This window comes from Cucurbita maxima, unplaced genomic scaffold (assembly GCF_002738345.1).
Source record: "Cucurbita maxima cultivar Rimu unplaced genomic scaffold, Cmax_1.0 Cma_Scf00013, whole genome shotgun sequence".
In the NCBI taxonomy this organism is placed as follows: Eukaryota; Viridiplantae; Streptophyta; class Magnoliopsida; order Cucurbitales; family Cucurbitaceae; genus Cucurbita; species Cucurbita maxima.
Window position 1 is genome coordinate 4148489 of NW_019272029.1, and position 21604 is coordinate 4170092.

Genomic DNA, 21604 nt, shown 5'->3' on the forward strand with positions numbered 1-21604 from the left:
AATGGAAATGTAGTCTCGTCTTATGTAAATGGAACATTCATCTACGCTGTAGACACTCGCTCGCAACGAAATCATAATATTTAAATTCATTTAGCAACCAATCATATAACTTCAACCCTATGCGATGACGAACTTCTCATAGTTAAATAATATACATGAGGATAGAGATTTAAAGTTTCGATCATGTACTAACCAATCGAGTACTCAAGTTTGGCTGGCATCCGTGATTCTAATAAACCGCGTCGGGGTCTCATTTGGTACTCAATTCCACTTGATCATCTTAGGGAAGCTTTTATCTCGGCTGTTACACATTAATAGGCTAAACAACTGTTTCTTCATGCGAACTGAGAATTGTAGTTTACACGACAACAAAAAGAAGATTATACACATTCTCCAGTGTTACTCCCTTCCCTTCATTTCTTGCTTTATTACAAGTGAGAAAACTCGAGTTTCTAGCAAACCAGATGAACATCCGACCACGTCTACGACCACGACCTCGACCACGAGCCTCATTGCCTCTACGATCATTCCCTTGGCCACGAGCCTCATTGCCTCTACAACCATTCCCTGAAATGTTGGCAAAGAGGGCCAACTTAGTGACCAAGACTTCTTACACACAGCTCTGAAAATTTGATCCATTGTTCTAAGAATCCCAATGATTTAAGCATCATAATCTCCACATCTAAATCACCAATTCCACAAGAAATAGGTCCCCATCAAATCTGAGTCCTGATGATTCAGCAGCCTGAACTACGCCATCCACCATCCCTCCAAGGATGTATAAACAACGACCAGAACGATCCGTGCAGGCACGATGAAATGATCTCGAGTTCGGTGTGCAACCATTTGCCTTTAATCTCTTCCACATCTTTGCTGCTAATCCAATAGAGTTTCCTGTTGTTAGCTGCACTTCGATTGTTTTCAACGCGCTGACATCCAACGCCCAAAAGTCGTCTTTTCGGTGTCTCTCTGTGTCTTCCCCTCCATATATTAGAAGGCGGCCTCCCAGGATGAGATTCGCCGAGTGTCCGACTCGAGGGAGCGATACTCCTTCGGTTACGTTTTGTAAGTCGTACAGAATTTGCACCCATCTACCATGACCCTCAAATAGACTCAACAGCCAGATATCATTCATCACATCATAGCCTACTCCTCTACCTCCAAATAGAACTACTTTCATTCCCCCAATGGAGTTAAGTGTATGTCCCGATCGAGCTGGAGGCGACGGATGAGACACGATCTCGTGCCAAGTTCCAAATTTGAGATTCTCAGACAGTTCTAACACCCAAGTATCAAACAATCTAATACCACCTAACCCAATTCCTCCATGGATAACCATCTTCTTGTCATCGATGCAGCACGAAGCATGAGCTCCACGAGGCGGTGGTGCTAACTCCCCCACATCGAGCGGTATCCATGAGAATTCATAACCATGAATCCCTTTCCTTTCGACTCTTCCAGCCCACGTATCGTTTTGACGAATTCCATTGTCGTTGATTCCTCCAAAGAGTATTAGAAAATCACCAACAACATTACATGTATGCCCAAATCTCCCACTTGGGGTGCCTGAATTCATCTTTCGCCAGTTTAGCATCCTGTGACAATCATTACCAATGTATGCCAGCCAGGTATCATCAAGATGACGCCCTATATCAACAAACAACATCAAAATAGAACTCAGATGTTCACAAACTTAGAACTAAGAAGATCAGCCTCTCTGGTGAAGTTCTTCACCTGAAAGTGCATGCTAGAACCCTAATTACATCTAACATCTTCTTCAGCAATTGACAATTTCATCCACTCCCCCAACTACAGAGACCAGAGGTTTCTTATTTTGATTTGCAGAAAATAATACAGCATCAAGATTTAACAATAACCTATCCCCATGGTTTGATTCTAAAGATCCATAGGTATAACAAGTATTACGAATCAAAAATGGTTTGGTTAGATCATTAATTTGCATTCGAAGGCAGTCGGCTCAATTCATTCAAGGCAACAAGATTAAGAACAGGATAATGAGATAAAGAACACAAACCACTTTCGCAACCTCCACCAAAGAGTACCAAGCAATCTGAGACGAAGTTAAGGGAGTGAGAAGCTCTAGGGCCCGGAAGTGACGATGATTCAGCGTCTGGATCGGATAATCTATGGCAACGAACAGATTCAAGCCGGGAAAGTTGCTTGAAGACACGCATCCATGGCAGGTGAGAAGAGAGATGATAGGAGTTGAGAGCCTCGACGGAAGCGGATCCCCATTCCCTTCTACAAATAGCTTCCCAGAGAGCATCGGAGGAAGTGAGAGCCCTAAATCTGCTACAAGTAACGGAGAAGGAGAGTATTGAATCTACAGGCAGTAGAAGAAGAATAGCGAATAAGTGGTCGGGAGCAAGGGAAGTGATCGGTGATCCGTCGTGGTAGCCACCGGTGGTAGTGGATCCTTCCGGTTCCATGAGAGACGGTAAAAGACGGCGGTAAGTAGGCGGCTGATTTGCGCCTCCACCTCCTCCTCCGCCTGGAAGAGAAGAACAGGTAAATTTTCGGATTTGGAAAAGACAAGATTTCTAGTGTTGGTTGTCGTGTAAAAAGATAATAAGCAATCGATTGGATGCTCAATCAATCAAACGCAATCCGTCATTTTCAACCTAAAATTTCATTTCCAACACATGTCGATCTTGTTTATCTAATCAATTGCTGCTTTTGAACTTAATCTCTATCCGTCTCATCTCCCACGCAGATTAATTCAGACTATATTATCCGTAATACTGTTACTAATTATCAATCAGGCTTAATATCTAAGACATCTTTGAATGAGATATTGAACAAGATACTTTGTGAAACACTCACTCTTTATTAAGACCTATTGAAAAGAGAATAATTACATATATTGATTTGACCGATGGACGAATACGCAAGCATACGTTTCATACTTGTTTGAGTAATAGCAATGAGATTCCCCAATATCATGCTAAGAATAGCTATGATTTCCAGAAGAATATGTCATTCATTTGATGAAAAATAAAAAGAAATATCGAAAATTCAAGTGGCTGAAGCTGAAGCAGCTACTTTCGAAGAAACAGAAAGAAAAGCAAGAGTAGGGGAGTTAGAGTCGAAAAAAGGATTCCTCACTTCTTTGTCTCATTCAAAACCGTGCATGAGACTTTCATCTCGCACGGCTCCTAAGCTAAGTGCTAAAAGAAAGAATAACTTATCTTCTTTTCTTTTTTTATTACCTTCCTCTCGTGAAACACTCAAAAGAGTTTACAATAAACCTATGATGTGAGATTCAATTAAAATTATTGAGTTTGATTCTATTGAATGATTCCTATTGAACTAATGATCATGAAATTGTTTCGAAATTCATGATTGTTGTTTAATCACATAAGAAGAAAATAGGTATAATTACTAAAACGTCACATAATAAATAATGTATAATAAGAATTCAAATATATAGTTCATTTCTACTTATACAAAAAGCTTTACAATTATTATCTAGTTATTAAAATTTATATAGTTGAAAAAGAAAGTAAATACTTACATAATGATATTAAATGTCACTAATCTTATGCAATGAATTCAAATATATAGTTGCAGAACATTTATCGAGTCATTTTCAACACGCTTCTTGCGATGTCAAATTAACTTATGCAATAAAAACCAGATAGGAAGTAAAGGAAGAACGTAACAAAACATCATCAAGAACTCTACAATGGCTTATTGCTGCTAATCAAGACTATCTATTGCTAAACAAAACATCAACATTCTTTTATTTTGGCACCCAACTTATGTTTGAAAATTGCATACTCCCCCTTTGTTTATTAGCTTCCGAAGAGCAACCTTGGCTTCCTCAAGTGTTTCCACGGCATGCCCTCCTTCAAAGGATATCCTTTGGACATTGAACTGCAAGAGAGCATAAGGTTGCATATATTACTACGCATGCTGCCAGGACATGTTCAAATCTACACACTGTTATTCTTTTGGTACCTGAGCTCCTTGGCGGACTCGAATATCGATTCCCTTGCTGTCTATCGATATTAAGGCAGCATCGTCTACCTCACTTTCAGCTGATAGCAGCTCTTTCAGAGGTTTTGAGAACATCGCGTTCAATTCCTATTTCATGGATGTGGGGTTTATGCAAATAAGAAAAGAAACCATTACAAATACTAAGACAACCAGAATACACCCCCTTATGGGAGTGCAAGAAACCGAGGCTTCAAAGAAATAATGATAATATACTTCTCTCAAGTACTTTCTTAAAAGTGCAACGGAATAAAAAATAAAGAAAGAAAAACCTGCAACTTAGATCCTCACCTTAAGGCTTTGCTCGCCTCCGTCAACTGCAATCTTATCAGGTTGAAGGGCCTCATACTCTTTCACATCCACCCACGCAACAGTCCCGAAGCCTCCGATGAAATAAATGTCACTGCAAAAACATCATAAAATCAAGCAGGATAATTTTCTGATTGTTAAACTTAAACTTCCTTGTAGGTAAACACGCCGATCATGAGCTTATGAATTTTTTGTGACCCACGGTAACTATATACTCGTCATAAATTATGTCGGTAGACATGTAGATGAAACAAAACGAGGAAAAAGAAGAGAACAAGTAGACTTCAACATACGGGAGCTTCAGCTCAAGGGATTTAATTGTCAACGAGTCTAGATGAGTTATTGCAGGAACCAAAGTCATTCGAAACATTTTTATTATATAGAACGTATATATGATGAGAGAGGCAGGAAGGAATAGGCAGATGCCTAAAGTCAGCAGTCCAAACAAAACAACCGAAAGGATATTACAATCAAATCATATAAAGATTGGTGCAACTATAAAGTACCGGTAATTACCCAGCGTCCATTGCACATGGTTTATGTAACTGGGTTAAGTTTTAAAAGCATTGATAGGATCTTCAAATTCTTGTGGTTAACTATTTCTTTTCAAGTTTTCACCATCAACTAAAATGAGCTTAAGATATTCAAATTCCCATCTACCATGGTTGAATATTTCTTTTATGAATAAAAAAAAATCCATTTCTACAGAGCACTCTTAGTTTAGTGATAAAAGTAAAAGATAATTTGGAAATCGTTTTAAACATGAAACAAAATGCTTAAATTAGTTACCATGGCTAAGTTGCCTTGGAATGAAAATAAAAAATCAATTTCTTTTTAAAAGTTCCACACAAATGTTCCAGTAAACTTTCGTAATTAAAGAAATAAAGAAGAGTTTAAGAAATGGATAGAAAATGTTTATAAACAAAGCTACTTACACAGTGGTGAAAAAAATGCAATATACGTGAATGAGATATTGACAGATATCAATTTTTTGGATAGGAATTTCTCAAATATCATTGAAACACATAGGATTTAGGGCCTTTTTGGAATGACTTTTCTAAGTGTGAATCACGAAAGTAGAATGGTAATATTTTTTCAATATGGATAAATAGAAGTATAAATGTTGATGAAATAATACTGAAATGAGATTCTTTCAGGCCGTGAATATACGGGTCGACTTATGTACACCTCTATTAATCAAAAAGCACAATTATTGACAGTATAACATTTAATTGTCAAGCACATAGGATTTCCACTGTACCAACTTGAATAAGATTATCTTGACAACTTAGAAAAAATATTGACAAAGTTAATGAATTTGTAAATAACTCATACAAATGTTGCAAATTCTTTAATTGTAACATTTAGTCTTTCAATCTATCTAAAATTTTGTTTATTCAATTTAGGGCAACAAAGGTATGCATTAAAAAAATAGATCTTTACCACCATTTATTTTTATATAGGTTATAGATTGTAAGTAAACACAGCCAACTATAAGCTGCATATAAGCAAATTACATAACAAGCCACAACTATGAACAATAAGGGTTAGTTAGGGACAAGTGAAGCATTAATTTTGTAAGCTTTGACTACAAAATAAATGTTTCATTTAAAAGCATTTTAAGTATTCTTATCTACTCCTTAAATTTCTCGCACAACTTCTTGTAATTTAAAATTTTAAGAAGTATAATCACTTTACTGCACGTCAAACACACACTAAATCAAGAACAAGAAATAAACCTGATGTCTTGCATCCTGAAGTAGTAAAAATTTCCCCACTGTTGAGAAGGTCCTTGTTGATGCTTAGCTATGTATTGCTTGTGAGCCCACTCCTGTAAGAACAAGCGAGGATCATTTTGTTGCTAGATGTGCATATTGGAGAAGACTGATAAGCAAGCATGAGTACCAAAAGACCTATGAAATTAGTTTGAAGATTCACTTGTGAAAATAGAGGCAGACAACAGAGTTTCAGCTTATTAACTCTACCAATAATTACATCTTTAAAGTAAAATTGACCTGCTGATCCTCTGGAAGGGGGTATATATCACCAAAAATAGTTACTCTGGCATTTGACAAGCCACTCCATCCAGGTATCTGCAAGGTTTAATTGTCACATGAAGACCTAAAATGCAAGGACTAGAAAATGTTGATTGTTAAACTACATGCCTGCACAACAATGGTGCATCTTGGGTCTGCCAACAAATTCCGGGTATGAATGGCCAGAGGTGAAAAAGAAAAAATTGGATCTGCATGAAAACATATAGATATATATAACTACCAAGATTAAATAAAACAAGAAACAAAACACAATGTTATTACTTTATGGAATTGACTATTGAGATTAGGATTATAGAGGAGAAAGCTATGTCCAAAAGTTATATCTTTCATCATACTCTATACCACTGAACAAAAGAAACCCATTGAAGATACTTCATTGTGCGACTTTTCAATCTCCTAGCCACAAAAACAAAAAACAAAATAAAACAACAAACACTAATCTATATAATTTACAAATGCCATTTTCAGCCAGTAGACTTCTTGATGACATGGCAGACGGTCTTTTGAACTAGCTTATCAATTAACAGGGAAATACAATCCGGCCAATATTGAAACTAATTGACTTACGGCCCATGGAGTCAGTTGCAAAATCTACCAAAGAACCAAATGGGTATCCTTGTCTGCGGTGGTGCATCCGAGACATCACAGTGCACAAATGAGCAAATCTGGCCTTAAAAGTACAAAGAAGATCTCATTCAGAAAGTCTTTGCAGTTCAGAAGGCAACAACAATTGAAGTTCATATACATGACATTGAGGATACCTGTTATATTAGACAATAATAAAATGAAGGGAGTTTAAGCCTGACCTGTTCCATGAGATTGCGGACAGCTAAGGCCGGTCTGGGTAGACCATGCGCTGAGGTTGCACTCTGCACGCCACCAGATATTGGTGTTCTGAAAAGACCAGCTCTAGTTCCACTGCCAGATGGAGCAGTAAGAGATGCATCCACCTTTAAACGCTCATTTGCATTCTTTTCATTGCTTTGTGTAAAATTTAGCTCATCCTTGAGAAAACAAGAGGTACCATCATAACTAAACCAAAGCCGTCATTTCTTAATATATGACATCCAATCACTTTCTGTGGCATTACAAAATGAAAGCTATCTTATGATTCAAATTAAATCAACAGTATTAGATCTTTTGTTTCTAACTATCAAATTAAATTAAATTGTTTCAAAAAAAATTGCGATGCTTCTGAACTTTAGCAGTACATCCAATCATACTCTAAAGCATCCGAAGAATTGATTAAAGAACTATAAAAACTATCAGAAAATCTGTAAGGAACGTAGTCTGCTGATTCTTTTAAGTCTCCAGTTCAATGTTTAAAACTATGTTCATACATCACTCCACCTTCAAATGTCTCAAAGTTCGTAAGAGAGCATTTATAATAATAGAAACCGATACAATCAAATAAACAACCATACAATCAATCAAATAGTGCATAAATCTCTCGACCTTGTTTTCTCTTCTCAAGACACGTTAAAAACCAACGCATCTTCACCAGTTAAAGCTAAAGGTGCTGGACAATCAATAAAACATCAACTCGAAAGAGTTCCATTATCGTCGCAAATTTCCAGTCACATCAAAACCCTAATTGCATATTTCTACGGACTCCGTTTACAGTAGTATATACAACGTACATAGCAAAACTGTGTATCTATCGAGGATTAAAGAGACCATACCTCGGGGAAAGATACATCTTCTTCGGAAAAGAGTCCAAATCTATTATCAGATGGTTTAGCCTCTTCAGCTTCACCAGAGAGAGCACGAAGGGCACCAAAAGTAGTAGAGTCGTTGATTCTGAGAAACCCAGTCCGCTTGGTCGGGTTCCAGAACAAAGGAGTGTATGCCTCTGAAAACTTGGGAATGGTCACAGAGCTTGCTAGCGCTTCCATGGAGAAATCACAGAGGATACGGGCAGTCACAGGAGATCGACGTATAAATGTTAATGGCAACGGAGAAGATTGCGAAGGTTTTGATTAGAAGTTCAGAGAAATCGTGCTTATTTCCTTCCCAGTTTTTTACAAATAAAATTTTCAGCAAACAATTTCATTAAAATAAAATAAATATATTTTACCAAATATTTTATTTGTGACAAATAATAATTTAAATATAAATTGCAAGAATTGTATTGCAACCAAATGTTTTATTTTTTTACTTTTAATATTTTAATTTGTGAGAAATAATAATTTAAATCCAACTTTTAAAATTTCAAATAATATTATAATACTAAATTTTCAAAAATATTTTTATCATTCCCCGTGAATATTTTATTTAATAAATACCTTTAAAATTTTTAAATTATTTAAAAAATAATTAAAATTTATTTTAAAATTTAAAAATACTCTTACATTTTTTTGAACTTTTTTTATAAAGTTTGAGGAGGTTAATACTACCTTTCTTTAAATATATTATTAATGATAAAAATATTTTTTTATTAAAATTTTTAAAATTAATAAATGTATTTTTTAAAACTTGTTTTAAATATTCCATCTCTGCTGAGTATAATAAATATATGATGAACTCTAACATTAATACTAAACTTGTTAATGCTTGAAATATATGTTTATATTTTTTGTTAAGTACAATTAGTATGGATTAAAGATTTAAAATTATCGCAAATCATGTTCATATATTGGCTATGGATGAAATTAATACCTGTTCAAACTATTACGTTATGGTGATAATATCAACGATTAAGATATGCATAAAATTTATTGAATACGAAAGATTTGAACCTTCAAGTTAATAGAACGGGTGCATAGAGCTACGGCATCTTTGATAGCTTAGATCTAGTTTATGTTACAAATATAATTTAAAATATTTATTAAAACATGGTTTGAGTCTGACGGGATGTTCATTTAATTCATGATGTCATGGGACTCCATAAGTAGAGTTGGACTTCTAGGTGCACGATCATATTAGCACCAAGAGTGGTAGGAAAGTTATGTTATGAAAAGTTTTGAGGTAGAATGAGCATTACGGCTATGTACCATGATTTGAAAATTTCGAGACCTTATACATTGTAGCAACGTTGTATGTCATTCTCAATGGTATGTGGCTATAATGTATGAGGTCTCGAAATTTTAAATCACAGTAAATGCGCGATATGAAGAAGAAAAAAAATCGCACGTGACTGGAGTATTTAAAGAAATGCTCAGTAAGTAACCCAATTATTATGGTCGAAAAATGCAATCACATGCAATTATGGTGAGACTCATCTTCTCATAAAAACATCGTGGTCTTGAACTTTACTTTCCAGTCTTGGTAAAATTACTTCTTTATACACAGCTCACACACGCACACATGAACCCACTAAGCAAGCTTGTATATGTACTCGTGGACCTGACTTTCGTCTAGCACACACTCATGTTGCCGGATCCATGGAGGAAGAAGCTCGCATAATATTATGATGTATATAAATATCGTAATGTACGTATCTATACTTATCATAACAGTGAAGTATCTTGTTGTACGTGATGTACAAAATGCATGAGATCTCACAGTATCAAATCATGACACAATGTTCCTATAAGACATGTATACGTATACTGAATATATCTTTCATGGTTAACATACATGACTTATCAATATCTCATAAGCATAGAGTGAACGTGCTAACATAATACGTGATGTGACATATGAAGGTTCGTGCATCATATAACATTGGTATCACAACGTAATTTTATAGCATAGCATATCATAGTATAATATCATAACATAACTTATGTCATAGCTAAATCGTCATATAATGTAACACACATCCTACAATCATAAAATACGACAAGGTGCAGGGGCCACAGGTTATGCACCGCACCCATAAGCATCCGAGAATAGAGTCTTGCTTGGTTGGACTACGTCTAAATCACCGAGCTTTCTTTGTGCTAGCTTAGAACTACTCATAGAAATCTGATTCCACCTAAGTCTGACCCTTATTAACCAGAATTTTATTAGGAAAATTGACTTACAATTTTGCATAAAATAATCTAAACTTAGCTCTAACTAGTTTAAGTTGGCTAAATAGCCGTCATAATAACTTTAAGCAGCTTCGAAAGTATAAGAGTCGAAAACTCGTATGAGTTAAACGTATCAAACCTAAGCCAAATCAGTGGAGTGCCCGAGTTGGAGTCGTTAGAACATAGATTCTCCTACTGGCTTTGAATCACCAAAATGGGATGAAACGAAATATTTGTTGTAACTCAGTAAGCCAATAAACGTCCTTTTTATATTCGAATCTAACTCTCTACTTCCTCAATCTAATCGACGTGAGACAATTTTTTTTCTTTCTTTTTAATTTTTGATTGTTAGAGTATGCTAGTCAAAAGCTCAGCCTAGTGGGTATGTATACGAGCTCGCCTAGTTGGTTCATGCACGCATGCGTGCGTGAACTATGCATAAAGAATTACATTATATCCCACTCTACTTGGAAAATAGAGTTGAGTCAAATGAACAGTCACGAAAAGAAAGGTCCCACAATGAACCGTGATTACATTTCTTGACCTCAACATAGGGCTATTTACTCCGTATTTTTAAATACTAAAAACACGAAAGGTAAGACTCATATACAAAAATGACAACATAAGTTGATGAGGTCGTGAAAGCGAAGTCCTTGTAATTAGATTTTGGCATTTAAGCCATAATTCTTTTCTTAGGACAAGCCAACAACATCTATTTCACAACTTTGATAAGAAATATAATTTTTTTTGCATTTTCAACCACGTTATTTTAATATTATTATTATGTTTCAAAGAAATTTATGAACATTTTAGTATACAACAATGTTTAAATTGAACGGTTTTTAAAACATAACTGACATAACGTGCATGTAATAGTGATAGGGATGTTCGTGAGTTAGGTTGGTTCGAGTTCTAAATTTTTCAACCCAAACCGCACTTAAAATAATGAACTCAGCCTAACTCAACTATAATTTTTTTTTGGGTTGAGTTGGTTCGTGTGTTCCATTCATTTATTCAATATCTTTTGTTTTAATTTAAATAAAAGTAAAAATTTATTTCCCAAAACAAATATTTATTTATTTTCAAATATTCATTACAAACTCAATTTTAATATATATTTATATATAAAAAAAAGAAATATATATATATATATATATATATATTTTAAGTTTAGAACCAAAATATATATTTTACATATTTGCCCCTAGCCTCAAAATATGTATAGGAATATTTTAAAAAAAAAAATATATATATATATATTAAAAAAGAGAAAAAATAAAAATAATAAAAAAAAAATGGAAAAAAGAGACATGAACGAGAAACATCTGAAAAGACCCAAACCCGGGCTTGTGGACATATTTATGGACCAATTTACGAGGGTAAAGTGGGAAAGTGGTGGCGTAACCCGAGGCACGAGCCGGAGTAAAAGTGTGAATGTTGGTTAAGTGGAGGGCAGGAGCGTAATTTGAGGGCACATTGTAGAAAATCAAAAGACGCTTTTTTGCGCGGCATGAGCATTGGCATTGTTCTTGCTACCACACTGACAATATTCTCTGTACGATGTCTGACAGTGTTTGGCCTGGTTTCCATAGGGGTTTACGCTTCCCCCCCTTTTTTTATTTCTTTTTCCAATTTCATCCATTAAATTCAATTCAATGCCTCTCTTCTCTCTCTACGCCTACCTCTACTGCCACTAGGGCGCTCGCTCTCCACCATTGCATTCCTTTCTTCTTCCATTTTTGTTTTGTTTTTTTTGGTTTACTTTGTGGATTTTGTATCCGGAAGAATCAGGAATCTGTAATCCAACATGGATGAGCGTGTTGATTTCTCTTCGATTCGGCGTTGAAGGTGTTGTTACGGAAGTTGAGAATGGATGTGCTGAATATGTTGAGGAGAGGGCGTAAGCAGAATCGGGAGAGGGATTTGAAGGAGGAGGATGGTGTAGATCTCAAGTGTGTTGCTGAAGCAGAAGCTGGAGTAGAAGCAGAAGTGAAAGCGGAAGGCGATGAGGATGATGAGGATTTCATAATGGAGGAGGTGAAGAGGAGATTGAAGGAACTGAGGAGGAATAGTTTTATGGTGCTGATTCCCGAGGAGGAGGAGGAGGAAGAAGAAGAGGAAGTCGGCGAAGGGGAGACGAGCTGTGGGGAGCCGGAGTGGAGAGACGTGGAAGCGGAAGGTCGGCAATGGTGGGGCGGATTTGGCGCTGTTTATGACGATTACTGCGAGAGGATGATTTTCTTCGATCGGATTAGCAACCAATCCGGTACGTTCTTCCAATCAATCAATGAAAACCAGTGAAATTAGGTTTTGCTCTTACATTACATCGCCATTGAATTGCATTTTAGGTTCTGAATCGGCCTCCCAAAGATCTGCGCCGAAAAAGAGTGCTTCGCCTCTTCGATGTCTTTCTCTGAAGAGGATCGAAGAACCTGAAGACGAGATGGAGGATCTTGATCCTTCATCGACTCTGAATGACTCCAATCACCACGTAGAAACAGCCTATGTTGCTCACATTTGCTTGTCCTGGGAGGCTCTTCACTGTCAGTACACTCAACTCAACCACTTAATATCATGCCAACCACAGAACCCTACTACGCGTTATAATCTTACTGCTCAGCTCTTTCAGCAATTTCAAGTCCTCTTGCAAAGGTTTATCGAAAATGAACCCTTCCAACAAGCTCTCAGGCCTGCAATTTATGCTAGAACCCGTAGAACTTTTCCTAAAATGTTGCATGTTCCTAACATTCAAGGTATGTGAATACACTGACGCCTTTGATTTTCTTATGATGATACCAAATATATGATGAACTCTATGCTTGTTTCTTGTTCAGCTTCAGATTCAAACGTGGCCCAGGAACAAGAATCAGATTCCCTCATCCTCGCTTCTGATCTGCTTGTCATTATCGAGGCTTCAATCTTTACTTTCCACCGCTTCCTTAAGATGGACAAGAAAAACTCGAAATCTGCTTCTTTATCACTTCGGAACCAGACCCAGGACGCCACTTTGCTTGCTCGTATTCGATCTTCCCTTGACAAGGTATGAAGCTCAAGTGTTCTAAACTATCTTAATGCTTACTAAAACATAATTATCATTAAAGCTGGTTAGCTATATTCTCTGTCAAAAGACATAACTGGAATTGTATTGAAGAATTGAATTTGAAGAACAATGATTGAAGGGGTAGAGAATAATATGAAAGGGTTTTGAGTATTGGCAGAAGAAGGCGAAGCTGAAAGAAGTTAGGAAGAAGAGTAGAGGGTGGAAGCAGAAAACATGGCCTCAAACGTATGAAGACATGCAATTGCTTTTTGGAGTGGTGGATATTAAAATCATATCAAGGCTTGTTAAAATGCCAAGGATCTCTAAAGAACAGCTGCTTTGGTGCGAGGAGAAGTTGAAGAAGTTGGATGTGTCTGATGGGAAATTGCGGAGAGATCCCTCTCCCCTTCTTTTCCCATGTTAATTTCTTCTTCATCTTGTTCTTCTTGTTCTTCCTGTTCTTCCTGTTCTTCCTGTTCTTCCTTCTCTGAGGAAGCACTGGTCTGCTTCTTCTTCCTCTTTTCTGGGTACTCACAAACACACTGTTCCACAGCTCTGGATCTCCAAGTTGTTGTGATTGTGGTTTAATGTAACTGGACGATGGTTGCAGATAAGTATGGTGTTGGGACCCTGCTGCTACTACTTATATTATATACTACGATGGATTTGAATTCTTGGGTTCTTGTTTCTTATGTGGGTTAGGGAGGGGGCCCTCTTAGTCTCAACTATCCAGTCGAATCTCTTCTCTTTGTTTTAGACCTCAAGCTCCAAAACTCCTCTGGCCCTTAATGACCAAATCTCTGTCTTCTGGCCTTGTTTTTTTGCTATCCACGTCCATTCGTGGGCCGAGATTTCTACCTACTCGATAGTATAATGATCGAGCGGTCTCTCTTACGTAATGTTTTAGAATGATTTTGAAATTGTTAAAGTCACTGTTTCAAAGTTTGACTTAGAAGGATGGAAAACATGCTTGCACATTAAAAATTATACATAAATATTATCTTATTATTTTTAATGTTTGCACGTTATTCTTTAAATTCTTCCCTTCGGAATCAAAATGAATTTCTTTCTTACTGGCAAAGAAAGAATTCCATGTTTTTTTCCTTTTGCAATTGTTCAAAGCATGTTTGGTGATTATGTTGGTTTTTCTTTATTCTTTTTCATGATTAAAGGTTATAAACTTTATTTCTACTTTAGTTTATTTGTTATTTTAATTTACTTTTTTTTTTTAAATTTCAAAATCTAAATCAAATTTTATATATAGTTATGGAAAAAAAAAAAAAAAAAAAGAATTCTCCAAATGCCCAAAATGCCCAAAAAAGTTATTGGTCGGCCACTGCTGCCTACAATCTTGTGCTTAGAATACTTAACTAAAATATAATAATATTAGTAAATAAAAAATATATTTTCTAATATATTGTAAATTTGGTTAAAAACTACTTTTTGGTAACTTTCTCAAAATTATAAATTTTAGTTTTTAGTTTTTAGTTTTTATTTATTTTTATTTTTTAACTTTCAAAATTCATAAAAATTAATTTTTTGGAGTTACAGTTTAATCCTTATACTTTATTATTTTTTTTTTAATGATGTCCCGTTGTCAAATTAGTGATAAGACTGGTTTGAGAATTATAAAGCTAAGTCGTTACGTAATAAAAATTGACTATTAATTGTAAAGATAATTTTCACGATAAACACATGATTATGTCATGTCATATTATTTTTCTGATTTATAATTTTAATTTGTTTTCGAGAGAAGGTATCTACTCTATGAAGGGGTGAAATTCTACTTTCGGTTTTCTTTACGCATAATACTTTAACTTTGTTTGATTATATATAACACGAGTGAGAAAGTTCGGAAATTTAACCTATTGATTGATGTCAGTCACATGTCTAGACCAGCTATCAATCTCACGTTCTCATTCTAACAATTTTAAAGGGAATAAATTATAAAATATTTTAAAATCCTAACGTCTCTAATGTAAATTTCTTAACTTAAGTTTTGGTTTTAGCTCACCAACAAATAAAGTGAGATGATTTCAACTTTTAATGTTTGAAGATATTTTTGAAGTTTTTTAAAAAAAGTTTTAAAACTATTGATATAACTTTTGAAAACTTTGAAACGAGTATTTTTGAAATAAAGTATTAAAAATATATATTAATTTTTTTTTTGAAAAATGAAATGTATTTTTTGAAACTTTAGTTAAAACTTTTAAATAAAAATTTAAAAATATTTTCAAGATAATTAAAAAATTAAAAATATTTTTTTTATTAATTTAGCAAAATATATAAAATAAAATTCTGAATCGGCAAGGGACAAATGGGTCGAAGGATCGAAGATGGGCTTCCCGTTGGGACGGTCCATATTTAAATGCATTACGCTGGAATTCGGACGTTGGACTTGGGATTGGAAGGCGGAAGCAAAGCACTCCCGCTGCGTCACACACCAATCGGAGATCGGAACCCTAACCTCCGCCTGTTAACTCTTCGGCACCTCATCCACATGTGATCCCCGGCCCCGGCCTCCTCTCCTCTTCCCATCCTGATTCGCTCTTTCTTCATTTCCTCCCTCTCATCTGCATCGCCGGCACGGTAGGGTATATTTCCCTTTCCTTTTACTTCCCATGTTTTGTCTTCTCTTCACGTTGATTTGTTTATTTTCATCGAGTTCTCGCTATTCCGACGAAGTTCGCCGCGAATTCATACGATATGAGCTTGTTAATTGGTCTTTTTTTTTGGTTATCCTGCTGAAGGAAACTTTGTTAACATGTGGAATTGCAGCTTACTAACTATACATGCTCACTGGCTTTCTTCGTGGTTGCAGGGTGTCACGGTTACTTATGGTTGTGACACAGGGAACCCCACTTGTTTCTGCTTAGCTACGTTTCATTTCACCATGTCTTCCGCATCAACCGTCTCCCAATCTATGTCACTACCTGCTCCTCCTACTTCTAATTCTGCAGCTAATGGATCTTCAATTCCCAATTTGATTCCGGCCACTTTACCAGTTCCTCCTGCCCAATCTTTCCATATTCACCAACTAGCGCCTGGAACTCCGATGGTACCTGGTCCACCGGGAATGTCACCGTCTATGCCAGTTATGTTTCCACCTAGCGATTCATCTGCTTCTTCCACTATCCCAGGACCCAATATGCATGCAGCTCCTAACTCAATAAATACTTCTGTTCGTCCACAAATATGTGGTTCCTATCCTTCTCTAGCTCCCGTTGTTTCTCCACCTCATGCGATCTGGTTTCAGCCTCCTCAGTTGGGAGGCATGCCCAGACCTCCCTTTCTGCCGTACCCTGCTTCTTATCATGGCCCGCTTCCTTTTCCTGCCCGTGGAATGCACCTACCTTCTGTTCCATTGCCCGATCCTCAACCTCCTGGTGTTACCCCTGTTCAAGTTTCATCGGCCACTGCTGTGCCATCTACTCATGGAAGTCATCTTACTGGAAATTCGTTGATCCAGACAGACTTCAATCATCCTGAACTTGGTATGCCGTATGCTGTTAAATTGTTATCTTTATATCATGGTAAAGCTATTTGTACTTCAGTGCTTACATGTGCCTAAACTTCTGTTCTTCATTCATTGTTTAATCATTTAACAGATGCCCATAAACACGCTCAAGGTATGGGCCAATCTGAGAGTATTTCTTTAAGTAAGCACTCGGAGAATTGGACTGCCCACAAGACTGAGTCAGGAATAATGTACTACTATAATGCCTTGACAGGAGAATCTACTTATGAAAAGCCTTCTGGATTTAAAGGGGAGGTATTTTCCCGGAGGCTTTCTATAGTTTCAAATGCGCATAAGTTTCGTTTTGTCTACTTGTTCGTTACTTATAAATCTCTCTCCCTCTCTTCCACCCTCCACCCTCCGCTTTAGCATCACACCATCAGTACACACACACACACGCACACACACATTAATTTTGTTGTTATTTGGTTTCACCAGGTTCATTATCAATTCTATTTCAGCTTGAAGCTTTTGTGGAATATGGGATGAGTAACTGGCTGAAATGAATAATTGTTGACATTGTGGCTTATTATCAAACTTTATGATGCTTTTCTATTGGAATGGCATGACTGTATTATGGCTTTCTTATTACCTTTTTATAGCATTAAGGTTTTTCAATATATCCAATTTTGTGCATCTCATTCATCAATATATGTATATACATGTATAATAATTTTGATGTAATTGAATTTGTTGCAGCCTGACAATCTCATGGTGCAACCAACATCTGTTTCAATGTAAGTAGCTTTAATAAACCATGATGGAAATGCGATTGTTTTTCTTTTTATATGAAGCTAAAACATTTTACTTATTTTATTAGTTACTTCTACAACAATTGTAACTATGTGATTTGCGGCCAGTTTGGAGATTTTTGTTTTGTAATATGACTAATTTTCTGGGTGGAATTATTACTTGTAAGTATCATATATAAACTTGTCAGCACTGGCCTATGATGGTTTATTTATGTTTTGGCGACATTCATTAAAATTAGATAAAGTTTTTGTAATGGATAATTTATATGTCATGTATAATGCTTTGGTTGGTGCTTCCACCTGCTTGCAATAAACGAATTCTTGATTGCTTATATGTAAATACTTGGGGAATAGGAACCAATAATTTGTTTCTCTTTAGGAGGCATTCTTGTTTTGTGGTTGGATCCTGTCTGCCGATGAGGTTATAAACCATATGTTTATTCATTGCTTTGGCAAAGATGAATATAAACCATATGTTTATTCATTACTTTGCCTTCAATTGTTAGGACCACTTACTTGAGTCTGTTTGGCATCGCTGGATGCAGTCCCTGGTTTATTAATTTCAATTTAATATATTTTTATTCATCCTTGCAGTTTTATGGGTCTTCTCCCCTTCATCTATGCTAGTTCTTCATTTTGGCATTGACATAACTGTTGGGCTAATTTTGTTTCTTCCTAGATGTTGGCTTTTAGTAGTCCTAACAAAGATCATTTTCCCCCAAACTTTGTGGGTTGGGCTACACTTCTTAGCTTCTGAACGTGCCAAATAATGGTTTTCTATCTACTAAATGTTCTTATGTTCTATTTTCTGTAGGTCAAACCTGTCCGGTACGGATTGGGTTTTGGTTACTATGGGTGATGGTAAAAAGTATTACTACAACAACAAGACAAAGGTTTGATTTTCTTTTTCTCTTCTAAATTCCCCCCCAGCTTTCCTATATGTCCGGAAGTTTTCTTGTTAGAAATAAATTTTTGGATGCATATCTCGTGTTGTTATCACCTTGAATATCATGAGAAAATGGTCCACTGCTGTTAGTTCCCAAAAGATTTTCTCTATGTTGAAGGACTTAAGCACCAATTTTGTATCATATTCTTTTGTCAGGAGTCTTTTGGACATATTAAGCATATATTTCTTTGTTTATGTGATTGTTATCGAGTATATATATTTGTTTTGTAAAGAATTGATTTGGTCCTTATATGAGTCCATTAAAAGCCTAGAAAGTAACATGTATTATTTCCACGAAGTAACAAGAAAAAGAAGCAGGATGTGTACCTGCATGTATTCTTTTTTTTTATTTTTTTATTTGCTTTCTAGTATTTTTTGAAGAGAATTGAAGATGTTAATACGATCCCATTAAAAACATAGAAAGTAATATTTATTGGTTCCACAAAGTAACTAGGAAAAGTAGCAACGTGTGTATCTGCTGTCATTTACTACATGAGGTAGGCTGGGGCTCAGAAGTGGATAGATTCCTCAGAGGATATATCTGCTGCCTGATGGTCCATTTATCATTAGACATTGTCTATGTAAACTTATTGGATGAAAAATGAACTTCAAAATCATATTCCCGATTCCTGTACTTCAAATGTTGTGAAACGTAAGTCTCTTGTACTGAGTTAGCTCAATGGTAAATTCTAGCCGTGAACCTAATTTTCATATTTCAGTTGTGCCAACCTATCTTTCTCTCTCTGAATCAGATAAGCAGTTGGCAGATCCCAAATGAAGTAACTGAATTGAGGCAGCAGAATGATGAAAAAACAAAAGAACATTCAGCTCCTTTGCCAAATAATCATGCGTTGACTGAACCAGGATCTTCCCCTATCAGTATGAATACTCCTGCCATCAACACAGGAGGTCGTGAAGCCATGCCTCTTAGAACTGTAGGAGTTTCAGGGCCATCTTCTGCCCTGGATTTGATCAAGAAAAAATTGCAAGAGTCTGGAACTCCTGTAGCTTCCTCGCCTATTTCAGCTCCAACAATAGCTCAATCAGATGTGAATCTGCCGAGAGATGCTGATGCTGCAGTTAAGGCACTGCAGACTGAGAACAGCAAGGTTAAGCCGAAAGATGCCAATGGTGATGGAAATGTATCCGACTCCTCCTCGGACTCTGAGGATGTAGACAGTGGACCAACTAATGAGCAGTTAATTATTCAGTTTAAGGTGTAATCTAACTTCCCCTTTATTGTGGATCAATATCATAATCTTTTTGACAGTTTGATAATACTTGATGGGAGTGTTTTTCATTTTTTTGTTGTTATCTTCTCTTGCTAGTGTTCTGAATATCATGTTCATTATATATTTGAGTCTTTCCTATGCATAGTGATCTAGGGTGGGCTAGCCTCTGTGATGTAAATGCATTAATTTCATACCCATAATAAATAATACGTGGCTGCTGATCAGTCAGCCAAGCTTGCTGCTCCATTCATGGAGCTGAAAAAAGGGGGCAAATCATACTGCTCCCCTTCATGTTGCCAACATTTAGTGGAAAGCAGGCCTGGCAGTCGATTGGTCAGTGTATTCACAGTTTATTCTCAAATCATTGGTCATGGTCTTGATTTGTACGTTCTTCCTGCTTTCTATTATTCCTGAAGTTCCCATCATATCTGTTCATGCAATCTTCAGTTTGAGGAATTTCTGTCCTCTGCAACCTTAACTGTTGTGGTGGAAACATCTCATTATGATGTAATTGTAGGAAATGCTTAAGGAGCGGGGAGTGGCACCATTCTCTAAATGGGACAAGGAATTGCCGAAGATAGTTTTTGATCCCCGTTTTAAGGTTTGTTGAGTATAAAGATTTGAATTACTTTGTTCGGGAATAAGGGTCTGCTACCAATGGTACCCCTTGATACAGGTTTGTTTGATTTTGTTTGCCCATGTTAGACTACTTCCATACATTTGAATTCTTGGTTGACTCATGACTTTCTCCTGTTATGGCTTCCAACAAGTTTGTTCTTCTGTATTTTTTGTCTCGTTATAATGATGAAAAAAAACTTTCTACTTTTTTTAAACATACTTGCGTCTATCTATCAATGCAACATTTGTAATCCTCTCTTTTTTTTCCTCCAGATTAGAACTGTTCTTTCTGTTTGAGATTTTATTATGAGAATCTCTTTTTTCATTGAACTAATGAAAAGAGGCTAGTACTCGATGTTACAAACTCCTAAAGGAGTGAACAAAAAGAAAAGCTAATTACAAAGCAAAAGAGAAACAGAAAATGAATACAGTGGAAATATGAAAGTATTCCTATTCAAAATTGATATCCCAACATGATGAGATAAAGAACACAAAAGAGATGCTTTGAGATGAGCTGATTCAAAATGCACTAACCATGAGCAATATTTATTACATTTTAATTGTTTCCTGCCATAATTAAGAAATCAATGCCTCAACTGCATTGACCCATTATAAGTGAGGGCGAGAGGGCAAACGGAGACCCAATAAAATCTGCAAAATGTCATTGGCCACTGTTGAAGAGAAAACCCATTGTGTTAGCGTTTTGCACTTTATGTGCTGGATCACCCACTATGTTTATTACGAAACTCTTTTTTATATATAAAGAGCATGTATGTGTTGTGCACTTTGTATGCTGGATTACTGTTATTATGTTTTGAGAAGTTTTTATTCAATGACAGGCTATTCCTAGTTATTCAGCTAGGAGGTCCTTGTTTGAACACTTTGTTAAGACCCGTGCTGAGGAGGAACGTAAGGAGAAAAGAGCTGCTCAGAAGGCTGCAATAGAGGGATTTAAACAGTTACTGGATAGTGCATCTGAGGTTATATCCCTTTCGACATTGATTGTCTGGTCTAAGGTTGCTATTTTTGTAATTGAGCCTTTTGAATCAACACAGTATTAAGATGGATGAGTTCAAAATCTCTTGAGCGAACTGTAATATATATATATATATATATATATATATATATATATATTTTTTTTTTTTTTTTTTTTTTTTTTT

The 21604-nt window shown here is 36.0% G+C and overlaps 4 protein-coding genes across 9 annotated transcripts in view; 2 read left to right on the plus strand and 2 right to left on the minus strand.

Moving 5' to 3' along the window:
* Window positions 1-58: 58 nt before the first annotated feature.
* LOC111488627 (F-box/kelch-repeat protein At1g51550) lies at window positions 59-2675 on the minus strand. 3 transcript variants are annotated; one of them, XR_002719228.1, is made up of 3 exons: window positions 2036-2674; window positions 553-1647; window positions 59-516 (listed from the first exon to the last, which is right to left on the minus strand). XR_002719228.1 is itself a non-coding variant. In XM_023136485.1 (3 exons), exons 1-2 carry the CDS (start codon window positions 2448-2450, stop codon window positions 683-685), a joined length of 1380 nt encoding a protein of 459 aa, XP_022992253.1. In that variant the 5' UTR covers window positions 2451-2675; the 3' UTR covers window positions 59-604; window positions 657-682. The 3 variants fall into 3 exon arrangements, 2 of the variants coding, with proteins under 2 accessions (XP_022992253.1, XP_022992252.1); XM_023136485.1 differs by having other exon boundaries at window positions 59-604; window positions 657-1647; window positions 2036-2675; XM_023136484.1 differs by having other exon boundaries at window positions 59-1647.
* A 909-nt stretch (window positions 2676-3584) lies between these two features.
* On the minus strand, window positions 3585-8416 carry LOC111488659. Its single transcript, XM_023136539.1, has 9 exons — window positions 8066-8416; window positions 7190-7387; window positions 6951-7053; window positions 6492-6571; window positions 6342-6419; window positions 6066-6157; window positions 4309-4420; window positions 3982-4107; window positions 3585-3897 (listed from the first exon to the last, which is right to left on the minus strand). The coding sequence occupies exons 1-9, from the start codon at window positions 8276-8278 to the stop codon at window positions 3781-3783; spliced, it is 1119 nt and encodes a 372-aa protein (XP_022992307.1). The 5' UTR covers window positions 8279-8416; the 3' UTR covers window positions 3585-3780.
* Window positions 8417-11863: 3447 nt separating this feature from the next.
* On the plus strand, window positions 11864-14321 carry LOC111488637. Its single transcript, XM_023136495.1, has 4 exons — window positions 11864-12605; window positions 12688-13092; window positions 13174-13379; window positions 13558-14321. The coding sequence occupies exons 1-4, from the start codon at window positions 12209-12211 to the stop codon at window positions 13801-13803; spliced, it is 1254 nt and encodes a 417-aa protein (XP_022992263.1). The 5' UTR covers window positions 11864-12208; the 3' UTR covers window positions 13804-14321.
* A 1506-nt stretch (window positions 14322-15827) lies between these two features.
* Window positions 15828-21604, plus strand: part of LOC111488550 (pre-mRNA-processing protein 40C) — a 12159-nt gene continuing 6382 nt past the window's right edge. Inside the window, exons 1-8 of one of the 4 annotated variants that reach the window (XM_023136336.1) lie at window positions 15828-15968; window positions 16201-16873; window positions 16988-17151; window positions 17596-17633; window positions 18463-18541; window positions 19347-19811; window positions 20344-20427; window positions 21284-21424. In XM_023136336.1, coding sequence (XP_022992104.1) covers window positions 16273-16873; window positions 16988-17151; window positions 17596-17633; window positions 18463-18541; window positions 19347-19811; window positions 20344-20427; window positions 21284-21424 — 1572 coding nt within the window. In that variant the 5' untranslated portion in view covers window positions 15828-15968; window positions 16201-16272. Of the gene's footprint in view, window positions 15978-16200; window positions 16874-16987; window positions 17152-17595; window positions 17634-18462; window positions 18542-19346; window positions 19812-20343; window positions 20428-21283; window positions 21425-21604 lie in introns of all 4 variants that reach the window. The other 3 variants (XM_023136338.1, XM_023136337.1, XM_023136339.1) reach the window with 3 other exon arrangements.

What these genes read in the sequence shown, in the direction of transcription:
- LOC111488627 (XM_023136485.1), bottom strand. Translation starts at nt 2,450, where the DNA reads ATGGAACCGGAAGGATCCACTACCACCGGTGGCTACCACGACGGATCA. An exon ending in TGGTGGAGGTTGCGAAAGTG is followed by an intron (nt 1,648 to 2,035) that starts GTTTGTGTTCTT and finishes TTGTTGATATAG; the next exon opens with GGCGTCATCTTGATGATACC.
- LOC111488659 (XM_023136539.1), bottom strand. Translation starts at nt 8,278, where the DNA reads ATGGAAGCGCTAGCAAGCTCTGTGACCATTCCCAAGTTTTCAGAGGCA. An exon ending in TGCAACTGACTCCATGGGCC is followed by an intron (nt 6,572 to 6,950) that starts GTAAGTCAATTA and finishes GTTTTCATGCAG; the next exon opens with ATCCAATTTTTTCTTTTTCA. An exon ending in CCCTTCCAGAGGATCAGCAG is followed by an intron (nt 6,158 to 6,341) that starts GTCAATTTTACT and finishes TTGTTCTTACAG; the next exon opens with GAGTGGGCTCACAAGCAATA.
- LOC111488637 (XM_023136495.1), top strand. Translation starts at nt 12,209, where the DNA reads ATGGATGTGCTGAATATGTTGAGGAGAGGGCGTAAGCAGAATCGGGAG. An exon ending in TCGGATTAGCAACCAATCCG is followed by an intron (nt 12,606 to 12,687) that starts GTACGTTCTTCC and finishes ATTGCATTTTAG; the next exon opens with GTTCTGAATCGGCCTCCCAA. An exon ending in TTCGATCTTCCCTTGACAAG is followed by an intron (nt 13,380 to 13,557) that starts GTATGAAGCTCA and finishes GAGTATTGGCAG; the next exon opens with AAGAAGGCGAAGCTGAAAGA.